The following is a 12110-nucleotide window of genomic DNA, read 5'->3' on the forward strand; positions in this document are numbered from 1 at the left end:
TATTAAAACTATATTTTGAATTTCATTAAATAAATATAGGAGTTATTTTAAATGTTTTAATCTTTTATATCTCACTCTATAAATATAGTAGTTATTTTAAAAATATTAAAATATTAATATTCAACAAGTGATCCCACAAATTGATTTTTCAATTATTGAGTTCTACCATATATATTAAATAATAATAAAATTACAATTTTAAAAATTTAAAAGATTTAAATTTTAAAATAAATATTATATTATATAATAAGATTTAAAATATTAAATTTTTAAATATATAATCAACAATAATTTGATAATATAAAATTTAAAATATAAATGACAAAATAATTTTATAATAATTTAAATAATTTTTATTATTTTATGTAAAGAAAATTTTATTTATTAAGAAATAATATTAAAATTAGTACTATAAAATATACTTCAAAATTAATATTATAAAAAAAATAAAAAAAATTTATATAAGAACTAATTTGATTAATTTTTAAAATTTTAAGGATGAAAATGACTTAGGTCTAAATTTTCAAAGACTATTTTGATTATAAATAATTTTTTTACATATCAAGTGACACGTGACATGCTAAGTGGCACTGACTTGACATGTCAACCAATTATATTGTGACACGTAACATTAACCTACCACATAATCATATCACGTGGCATTTAATGTGACACGTCATTATCCGTTATTATCTAACAAACAAAAAGATCAATTTGATTTACATTTTATTTTTTAAGAATTAATATGACTAAAATTTTTTTTTAAAAATTAATTTAAAAGATAGATCATCTTTCAGAGACAAATTTAACTATTAACTCCGTATTTTTATGTTCCTAACCATTCCCATGTCGCCTGCATGTCTGATGAAATAAGCTACACCTCACCAGTGGTTTAATTGTAATGCAATTATTATTCTTATTATTTTAATAGGAATAAGATAACAAATACATGCGTGAGATAATAAGGATTAATAAATAAAAAATATTAATAAAATTTTTAAGATAATAAATATAGATAAATTAGTTTAAATTAAAATTTTTTATCTTAATTATAAAGATTAATTTAAAAATTATGTGTCTATATTTATTATTTTAAAAAATTTTGTTGATATTTTTTTTTAAAGACTAATTTATTCGAAGAATAAATCTTCATAGTTTAATTGTCACCTTATTCTTTGGATAACATTGAATTGTAATGGAATTATTGCTCAACAACAAAGTTCAATTTGGCCATCCCTATCAAAAATGGCATTTGATTTTAAATAAAATAATCTTTGGGGTAGTTGCATATGGGGTAGGAACAAAACAATAAATGCTAATACTTGAATAACTAGAGGCTAGGGTTGTATATGGATTAAGTGAAGTTGAATTTGTCTTGATTTAGATCTGACCTTAAATAATAACACTACAAGAAAAAAGGCCTATCGGCACCCTTTTTTCTTGCCACGCTTTAAAAGTGTGCCCAAAAGTGGTCTATGGGCACGCTTTTGCGAGGGTGGCCATTTATTTGTAATTTGGCCACGCTTTTTTTTGCCACGCTTTATAGAGGGAAATCGGCACGCTTTTACGAGGGTGCCCACTTACTTGAAATTTGGCCACGTTTTTTTATTGCTACGCTTGAAAAGCGTGGCGATAGAGGGAAATTGGCACGCTTTTACGAAAGTGGCCACTTATTAAAAATTTGGCCACTCTTTTTTTTGGCACACTTGAAAAGCGTGTCCATAAAGAGAAACCGGCACGCTTGAAAAGCGTGCCCATATTCTATTTATTTTGGCACCCCAAAAAAATGTACCCATAGAGTTCCCTCCCCCCAAATTTAGTTTCCCTCCCACCCAATTTTTTTCAACACTTAACCTTTTTTCCCTTAGTTTTCAATTTTAATTAACCCTCAAACAACAGAACACTAGTTTTAGACCCAGCCACCAAAGAAAACCCTAAGTTGCCCGCGCCTCCATCTTCATTGTTCATCGTTCTTCGCAGCCATGCCTTTCCTCATGCCTTCATCGTCCGAGACCGTTCATCTCCTTCATCTAACCCTGGTACCCATGAACGCAACCCTCTTCCCTCTTCTCGTCCACTACTGCCACCGCAAACCCTAGCTCCGCTGCTTCTTCTCGTCCATTCTCTTTTTCATTCGCTTCTTCATCCTCCACCGCAGGAGGAAGCGGCGGCGCCACTACTACCTTCCTCCTCCGCAGCCTGTGCGCCGTCATTTTCCTTTGGTTTTGGGTCCGCGACCGCATCTTCTTGGCTCCTGCTCCAGCTCCGTCTCTGTTCGGATCTGCTTCTTTGGCTTCCACTGCGGCAGCTTCGAGTTCGGGTTCTTCCATTTTCGGTGCCGCGAGTTCAGGCTCCTCCTTGTTCTCCACACCGTCTTTTGGTGGAACTTCATCTGCCACGACGCCGTTTGGGGCAAAACCCTCTGCTGCAACGACACCGTTTGGCGGAGCATCTTCTGCTTCACCCTCGCTATTTCGTGGAGCATCCTCTGCTTCACTCTATCTAACCCTCGTTGGCCCTCCTACTCCCTCAGCGCAGCGCGCGCTCTTTCTCGCAAACCCTCATTGTAAGTCTTTCTTCCCTCTGATTCTCTGTTTCTCTGTTCCTCTATTTTGGACCGCTGAGAATTTCAGGTTTATTACCTTCTTAACGTTTTTCACTGCTTTGTGTTTGAAATTGTATTTTGTTTTATGGTATCAGAGTAACTTTGTTTCAATAGCCTGAATGACAATAGTGGATTGCCATAACTATTTGAACTGGTTGCAGTAGAACTTAAAGTATGGTCAATACAAGTGAACTGGTTGCAGTAGAACTTACAACTGTTTGATAGATGCAGTTTCCTTCATTAGCAATCAATTTGTAGTGTATTCCATTTAATGTAAACTGAGCTCCTCCAATTCTGTTAGCAACCCTGCCAATGGTAACTCCAAAATATGTTATATTGTTCTGCAAATTAAACATATAGTGTAGCAAATTAAACATAAAGTGCAAATTCCGTTAAAATTTAAACATAGGATTTTATTAAAAAAAGTGTTACAACTTGCAACTGATTTGTGTAGCGCACACACTTGATGGCAGGGATAAAAAGTAGTTTCTCTTTGAACTTCAGGTATTGATAGTGGCTACATATATGACTAAAAAGTATATGAACAAAGTTGAATCTGAGTTATTTCATATCCGCACTATATGATGACTATTATGGATGAACACCTTATTCCATCTTGTTCTGGTGTTGAGCCTAGTGTCCTCTTTTATAAGATGTGAGGGGATTTTGTTCTCTCTTTTCAAACTCTCTGATGTTTTCTGGTTGAGGAATTTGAATTTCATTGTTTTTGCTTTGTTATTTGCAGAAAGGGTGACTGTAGCTGAAGAGGTCCTCAAGCTCTGCAATGGCAGCGTCATTTCTCCCATTGCCTGCATTGCTTGCCCTAACCTATATGCTTATCTCAAGGTAATTCATTATTCCTCTTGTTATCCTTTTTTTATTTTGAATTTTGGAATTTCAGTTAATTTTTTTTTTCTCAATGTTCAATTGGGTTCAAATGTTACTGATTTGTGATAAAAGTGCAAGGCTAATGTTTTTAATCAAATGTTTAATACTTTCGGTGAATATAGATGTTTATTATTATTAGTTACTTTCATTGGGAAATAGTTTGGAAATATGCGATGTGTTAAGCTTCAAGTTCTGCATTGTTTTATCTTCAATATTAATATTAGTGTAAGTGTAGTGTAGAGGATTGATTCTCTTGGTGAAGAATTGAAGATGATAGTTACAACTTTAAACCCCTTTTGAGTGAAGAAATTAATGAGCAATGCCTCAGTTGTAATAATGATAAAATGTATGTTGATGTGGTTTGTTGAGTTGTTTTAATTTGTTTGATGCCATTTCTGAGTTCCTATTTTTGCTTTGTAAGATATTTAAATTTTCCTTTCTTGAATCTTCAGAACATGGATTCTAATGTTCCTGCACAACTTTTTGAGTATGACAAACGTTTTGAGCAGTACAGATGTGATTACACATTTTATAACAACAATCACCCTAAGGCCTGAGGAGTTGCTGCTGGAGTTGAAGCATTCCTTCAAAATAGTAGTGGCAGATCCTCCTTACTTGGTGAGAGTTAAATAGATTGCTGAAATTTTATTTGCTGAAAAATGAATGAGGATCCATTATATATATATATATATATATATATATATATATATATATATATATATATATATATATATAGAGTACAAGTTATTTCAGTTTTGAAAACCTTGAGCTGGTTGATGATCTTATTGAGCACATGGGGCTGATTTAATCTTTCTAACAAGTCACAATAGGTAAAATAAAGTTAGAATGCAAGGTTAGAGTGAGTGAAAAGCTAGGAATCAATTTTTGACCTCTCAAAACCCAAGGTTACATGTTGCAGAATTGTGCAGTTTCGGGCAGCACTTTGTGAACAAAACTGGGAGCAATCTAGCCACTCAAAATGAGTAAAATTATTTTTCTATGAAACCTTGAGATGTCTAGATTGTTCTCCTAAAATTTCAGAATTTTCTGATGTGTGGTTTGGGAGATATGATTTTTAGAAAATGGTCATTTTCTGCAGAAAGAATGCTGTCTGAATTCTGGAACAGCAACTTCAAAACCACATATCTCAATACTCTGAAACTCTTTGGAGGTGAAACCAAAAAGAGGTGAAATATTAGGATGTCTAGTATTTTATGTCCAAATTTTAGGACAATTCAAATTTTGTAGAGAAAGTTGTGCCTTCTGGAAGCAGGGCTGTTCACTGCTGTGACAGCTCCCTTTTCTTAAAACAAAACCATATTTCGAGAGGCATAACTTTTTCTAGAGAAGTAAAAATGCTCTGGGATTTGAACTGGGTGAAAGATGTGTAAGTCTAGTTCAACCACACCAAAATTTAGGAGAATCCAACCAAAGATGGATTTTATATGATTTTTCTAAATTTGTTACTGCTCGCTGTTTTTCTAAAGTGTACTAAATCAGTAGCCGAATGAAGAGAAGGCTGAATGGATTATATATGTCACAGATGGTGGGCAGCAGCAACACTTTGATATGGTATTCAAGGTATGTCACAATTAATGACGTTCATGGTATCTTGTAGTTACTTGATCTTATTGTTATTACCAGACCCTTTCTACTTGATCTTATTGTTATTCAAGGGGAAAACTCTTAAATGTATTGATATGTTTTTTTCCCACCTGCACGTTGGATATTCCATAAAGATTGCTGAACATTCCTGTGATTTCCTCTTAAATATATTGATTCTTGTGAATCTGCTACGTGTAATTAAGATTGTACTTAAGAGCTTGTGCCCTGGTGTTGTGTTTTTGTGCTGATATTCTTGCTGTTGCCGCTAGAGATTTTGTTGTTGCTGTAAGTATATATAACTTCAATTGATTTATGCATTTATCTATATGTTGAAGTGCTGATCAACGTGCATTAAGTCACTGGTTACTTTGGCTTTCAATTCAGTTCACATTCTTGCTTTTCTCTCTTCAGATTCTTGCCAAGTGCGAAGTTCCTTAACCCTGGTGTCAGCGTCAAAGATTGCTGAAAAGGCTGGATGTTGTTGAGGAGTTAGATTAGACTTTTTTTTAGTATAAAGTTGTTAATTCTTTTAAATGTTTATTTTGGAAGTTGAATTTATTTTTTCTTAATTGTTTCATTCATATCTTATTATGTACATAATTCATATAAGGCCAAGTCTCTGGTGACTATGGCTATAATGGCTAATGGTGGCTAAGGCTACATTTAAAAGCGTATCCTTCCACAAAGAAAAGCGTCACCTAATGGAAAAAAGTAAATTAGAAGATTTAAGAGAAGAAATAATTAATCTATCAAAATTAATAGATCAAAAATTAATGATTTTAACCAATGTCAATTGTAATGACACTGAATTTTTAAAATCAATACAAAACGATTTTTCTCAAAATCTTAATTTTACTTTAAGTTTTATTGAAGGAATTCAAAAACCTGAAAAAATTTATATTTCACACGGAGTTTCTAAAAAATGTTATCATGGAGATAATTATCCCCATCTTCATCATATTTTTAATCCACAATTAAATTCTATAATAGATATGCTTGAAGAAATATTAGTTTCTATAAAATTTCAGAAAAATAAAGAAAAAGAAGAGCCTAATATAATAAATAAAATTGAACAGATACTTGATAAACACTTCCAAAAAGAAATTCCTAAGAAAGAAGTCCAAAACAAAATCGATACAACAAATCTAAGGGTTAGACCACCTTTGAAATTATGAATATTGATGAAAAATTAGAAGAAGTTACAATGCTTTTTAAACAATTAAAAATGGCTCAAGAAGATATTTCTATAGAGCAAGGTTTTCAAATTAAAGAAGAACCAGAAATTTCTGAAAGAGAAGAATATGTTTTAGACTATTCAAGTGATGAAGGACCAGTACAAGTAAAAGATGAAGCTGGAACATCTAATAATACTAATCAAACCCAATTTAAATGGGAAACAGGTTTTGAAAATTATGCCTTCAAAAAAGGTTTTATAAGCAAAAATTCGAAATATACTAAAATACCATCTAAATACGTTCCTAAAATTCAAGAACTAGAAGGAGAAAAAATGCTTGATCTAGATTGTAAAAAGAACGAAAAAGAAATTTTCGAAGATTGGATGAACTCTTTTCTATTAGAAGCTTATACAAACCCAAAATTAAATGAATTATCTGGAATGGATATCTGGAATTTCATAGGTTTCCACACTAAAGGAACTATAAGAAATTATATGTTATCAATAGATAATAAAATAATAGAAGAATTAGCTGAAAAAACAACAGCTTATGATAGAATAGCACACATAATGAGAGTTCTATACAAAGAATTTTTTGGAAAAAATGTCATAAATCATAGAAAAGAAATTTCTGAAAAAGAGTATTTAGAAGCGAAAAATCATTTGGCCAATATTCAAATATTTGACTTATGCTATATAGAATCTTATATTTGTGAATATAGAATATATTATTATAAATTAAAAGAAGAAGATAAAAATCATTATCTTAGCATGTATATCACAAAACTTCCATATCCTGCTAATGAAATTATTATGGGAAGATTTATAAGAGAAATAAATAATAAAACAATTGAAAATAATTTCGGTGGAGCAACATCTGCTATAAGGGAGGAAATAAAAGAACGCTGTATGCAGGAAGCTACTCAGAAAAGATTTAATAATATAATTAGAATTTGTTGTCAAGATAATGAGGAAATTCCTCAAAAATATGGTTCTAATAAAAATTTTCGAAAATACCATCCTTATAAAAATATCCAAAGAAAAAGAAAATATCATTTTAGAAAAAGAAAATATTATCCAAATTGGAGAAAAAAGAGATACTTTAGGGAAAGAAGTATCAACAAAAAACAAAAGAACTATTGCCCAAATAAAAAAGAAAACTGTAAATGTTGGTATTGCCAAGAAGAAGGACATTATGCAAATGAATGTCCAAAAAAGAAGGATAAAAAAGACCTAACTAAACAATTGGAAGTTGCAAAAACTTGTTTTATGGAACCTTTAGAAGAATCTGATGATGATCTAAAATATATTTTTGAATATGTCTCAGAAACAGACTCAGAAACAAACTCAGGAACTGAGTAATAGCGCTACATTTATTACTATAAAAATTACAGAAAAATTTATTAATGCCTTCATAGATACAGGAGCAACAAAATGTTTTGCAAGTTCAAATATAAAGCTTAATTGGAAAAAGTTAGAAAATCCACTAAGAGTTAGAATAGCCGATAAATCTATACACAAGATTAATTTAAAAGCAGAAATGGTTGAAGTATTCATTCAAAATTATAGATTCATTATTCCATCTATATATAAATTAGAATCTGGAATAGATTTAATTATAGGAAATAACTTCTTAAAGCTATATCACCCTTTTATCCAAGAATTAACATATATAGTTTTAAAAGCTCCATATGATTCCTCTTTAAATCAAAAGGCAAAATTAATAAAAATTCCGACCACTACTCTAAACGAAATCTTAAAATTTAAAATATTTTCAATTTTAGAAGAATGTTATTTAAATTTATTCTTCCAAATAAACATTCCTAAAAATAATCTTGAAATTAAAATAGAGCAACTTTTAAATGAAGTATGTGCTGAGAATCCTCTGGATATTAAAAATACAAATAAAGAATTAGTGAGTATTAAATTGAAAGATCCTTCAAAAGAAATAAATGTTCAAAATAGAATCCCTTATTCAGCAAGAGATAAGGAAGAATTTTCAATAGAATGTAGAGATCTTTTAGAAAAAGGAATTATTAGGCTAAGTAAAAGCCCTCATGCAGCCCCAGCCTTCTATGTTGAAAACAATAACGAAATTAAAAGAGGAAAACGAAGAATGGTTATTAATTATAAAAAAATGAATGAAGCAACCATAGGTGATGCTCATAATCTCCCAAGAAAGGATTCCATCCTAGAAAAAATCAAAGGAGCAACTTGGTTTTCATCGCTCGATGCAAAATCAGGATATTGGCAACTTCGATTAGACGAAGAAACAAAGAAATTAACTGCTTTTACTTGTCCAACAAAAGAGTCAACAGGAGTACTACTCTACGAATGGAATGTCCTACCATTTGGACTAAAACAAGCTCCAGGTATTTATCAGAGATTTATGGAAGAAAATTGAAGAGATTTAAATGAATTTGTTCTAGTTTACATTGATGATATACTAATCTTTACAAAACAGGATAAAGAAGATCATCTTCAAAAATTACTAATTGTTTTAGAAAGATGTAAAGAAAAAGGTTTAGTCCTTAGTAAAAAGAAAGCTAAACTAGCAAAACAAGAAATAGAATTTCTCGGATTAATTCTATCCACTGAAGGAAAATTAAAACTTCAACCAAATGTATTAGAGAAAGTAGATTTATTTCCTGATAAAATGGAAGATAGAAAACAATTACAAAGATTTTTAGGATGCATAAATTATATTTCGGATCAAGGATTTTTAAAAAATATAACAGACTATACTAAAAACTTATTTTCAAAAATAAGTATAAAAAAGATTTGGAAATGGGAAGAAAAGGATAGCCTGCAAATTCAAAAAATTAAAGAGCTTTGTAAAAATCTTCCAGAACTTTATATTCCAGAAGAAGATGACTATCTAATAGTAGAAACAGATGCTTCAGACAAGACATGGTCAGGCTGTCTAAAAGCTAAAAAAGCTGAAAAAAGCTTGAACAAAGAAAAAGAATCACTAGATTCTAAACATTCCTCAAAGGAATTACTATGCAGATATATCTCCGGAACTTTTACACCAACAGAACAGAGGTATACTACCCATGAAAAGGAAACTTTAGCAGCCATAAAAACTATTAAGAAATGGAGGATTGATCTACTTCCTAAAGAATTTACATTACGAACAGACTCAAGTTATTTAACAGGTTTTATTAAATATAATTTACAAGCTGATTATAATCATGGTCGTCTGGTAAGATGGCAAATATTTTTATTACAATATCCAATTAAGATTGAATACATTAAAGGAAATAAAAATATTATTGCAGATACATTGACAAGAGAATGGAGTTCATTGTCAACACAATGAATCAAGAAATCCAGAAGCTTGAACAAGAGCTTGAAAGGTGCAATCACTGTCAGCAGCTAAGAGCTCAAATTCAATCCATCAAGAAGGCCATGGAAGCCATGAAAGTAACCCAACAAGCAACATTACCCACTCCAATACCAATGTTGACAACACCATCATAGTTCAGCCAGCTAAGCGTGGTGGACCAGCAACAAAACCCACAAAACCCAAAACCAAAACTAATTTTTTCTGAAAAAATCCCTGAAAATAAAACTCTGGCAGAAATAGTTAAAAAATCAACTCAGGACAAAAAATATTATGTCATCTATAATGGCCCAATGAAAAGTGTCTACGACGATTGGGCTAAAGCAGCCCCATTCACCCACCAGCCCAAAACTATTCACAAAGGAGGATTTTTGACAATAGAAGAAGCAAAAGAATCCCTCAAAGAATATGAGGTGCTCCACCCAGAGCAAATTCTAAGAAGAGCTGACAAAGCTCCAGCCCAAGACCAAAGGACTCCAGTTCAAGTCCGAACAGGAATGCTGAAAAATATTCCCACAAGGGCCGAAATAAATGACAAGAAAAGGGTCTGCAAATCAAACTGTAGAGAAACCCTTAATCTGATTCTAAACTGGACTCTAGACAAAAGAGCGATATTGGGATATTATCCCATTAACAAAGAACAGCTAACGAAGCTGGTAATCTTCCCAGAGGCTTCACCCTCTGATACATATCAGTTTTTCCAATATGGATTAATTGATACAATCCTAATTTTTGACAATTTAAATATTATTAAAGAATTTCCTGCAGGTTTTATAGATGCAGTGAAAAAATTTAAAAATATGATTGATACAAGAGAACCAAGAGATATATCCCTAAAATTTACAAGTAGTCAGCCAATCTTCAATGAAGAAGGAGAATGTTTGATCCCAGCATTTCAAGTAGTTTTCATGTTAATCTTCCCAGGAGATTTTCAACCAATAGAACAAGTTCAAGATCTATCAATCTACAGCGACGAAGGAAGATTGGCCAGTACATTGGCAAGGGTCTTCGAGAGAGCCCAAAAAATAAACAAAGAATCCAGAACAAGAATAAACTACAAAAGCAGAAACACTCTAATTGTTTCTAGTAAAAGAAACCAAATTGAATCAAGAGAGATGAGACTCCTAGTGGATTTTGAATCAGCATTTTACAACTTTTCTGGATTACTGGAAAAGCTTCCTGACGGGATAAGAAGGAATCTATGCCATTTACTAAAAAATAAAGAAGACCATAGGTGCCAGCTATGCACCTCAGAAATGTCTGAAGAAAGCAACAATGCTGAAGACCCCACCCACGTGGGAAAAGAAGAGGATGAGACATCTGAGTCATCCATCAACATTATTGTTGAATGACGTAAGAGCTTACGTCACAAAAGCACCAATAATGTAGTTGGTGCAAACTAAGTGCTCAGTGACGCATGCAATGACGTCACAAGAAGGGTAAGGATGGGATTTGTCCATCAGACCCAACCATTATAAATAAGAGTGCTAAGTCATTTGAAAGGGGCATCAGAAATCAGAAAGCAGGAAGCTTAGAGTACTCACGGGCCAGGAGGGCGAAGAGGAAGTAGCTGAGGCGATTCTGGAGTCTGATCAAATAGAAAATTAATTATAAGAAACTCCCCTCTGGAGTTAATCTGTAAAATCTCCCCTCTGGAGATAAAATATCTATTGTAAAATAACATTAAATAAAAGTTCATCTCCAGAAAGGTACATCTTCATCTCAATCTCTTTATATTATGAACTATTTAGAAGACTTGAAAATAACTGAAGAATCTGATTATTATAAAATAACTGCTTTACTTGATAATGAAAAACAAGCTATTTTAAAATCAGAACTAGATCTCAAAGCAAATGAGAATTTTAAACAAAGTCTTTTAAAAGAAATTTTTAATAGAAAGAACATAATATATTATGGAAAAATGCAGTTTGAAGCACCTGTAAAAATAGAATCTGCTAATGGAGAACTTGAAATAGCTCTAATAGATGAAGAACAAATAAACGAACAAATAAAGAAAATTAAAGATCAACAAAAAAGATCTAAGATTGGATGGATTCATATTAGTACTATCCAAGTTTTAATAAAATCAACATATATGAAAGGAATTAATTCACCAATAAGTTTAGCAATTTGTGATAAGAGAATTATTGATCCCACAGATCAAATAATTGGAATTATTCATGGAAATTTGGCAAATGTAAATGTTAAATTTAATACCCATATTGGATATGCCATCCCCTTATCAACAAAGAATTTTGATAGATCCATAAGCTTAGCTTATAAGTTTCATAGACAAAGTTTAATGGAACAAAACGACGAACCTTTTTCAATTACATATGCAATAAACTATGCATTAACCAATAGTCATCATAGTATAGAATTTAAAAACAAAGAAGGAATTTATATTGATGATTTATTCCAAAAGGTTGTTAAAACTGAAACACCAAGGCGCAAACCTATTGAAAAACCAGTTTTATTATTAAGGGAACCAT

At 31.6% G+C, this 12110-nt stretch overlaps 1 protein-coding gene across 7 annotated transcripts; it reads left to right on the plus strand.

Moving 5' to 3' along the window:
• The first annotated feature begins 1356 nt into the window (after nucleotides 1-1356).
• LOC112799960 (uncharacterized) lies at nucleotides 1357-5767 on the plus strand. 7 transcript variants are annotated; one of them, XR_011861884.1, is made up of 5 exons: nucleotides 1357-2566; nucleotides 3351-3451; nucleotides 3946-4111; nucleotides 4981-5074; nucleotides 5510-5767. XR_011861884.1 is itself a non-coding variant. In XM_025841981.2 (5 exons), the coding sequence occupies exons 2-5, from the start codon at nucleotides 3390-3392 to the stop codon at nucleotides 5534-5536; spliced, it is 333 nt and encodes a 110-aa protein (XP_025697766.1). In that variant the 5' UTR covers nucleotides 1848-2566; nucleotides 3351-3389; the 3' UTR covers nucleotides 5537-5767. The 7 variants fall into 7 exon arrangements, 4 of the variants coding, with proteins under 4 accessions (XP_025697766.1, XP_025697774.1, XP_072052453.1 ...); XR_011861885.1 differs by having other exon boundaries at nucleotides 1826-2566; nucleotides 4981-5383; XM_025841981.2 differs by having other exon boundaries at nucleotides 1848-2566; nucleotides 4997-5074.
• The last annotated feature ends 6343 nt before the right edge of the window (nucleotides 5768-12110 follow it).

Source organism: Arachis hypogaea, chromosome 1 (genome assembly GCF_003086295.3).
Source record: "Arachis hypogaea cultivar Tifrunner chromosome 1, arahy.Tifrunner.gnm2.J5K5, whole genome shotgun sequence".
Lineage (NCBI taxonomy): Eukaryota > Viridiplantae > Streptophyta > Magnoliopsida > Fabales > Fabaceae > Arachis > Arachis hypogaea.

What these genes read in the sequence shown, in the direction of transcription:
- LOC112799960 (XM_025841981.2), top strand. Translation starts at nt 3,390, where the DNA reads ATGGCAGCGTCATTTCTCCCATTGCCTGCATTGCTTGCCCTAACCTAT. An exon ending in ACCTATATGCTTATCTCAAG is followed by an intron (nt 3,452 to 3,945) that starts GTAATTCATTAT and finishes TTGAATCTTCAG; the next exon opens with AACATGGATTCTAATGTTCC. An exon ending in ACTTTGATATGGTATTCAAG is followed by an intron (nt 5,075 to 5,509) that starts GTATGTCACAAT and finishes TTCTCTCTTCAG; the next exon opens with ATTCTTGCCAAGTGCGAAGT.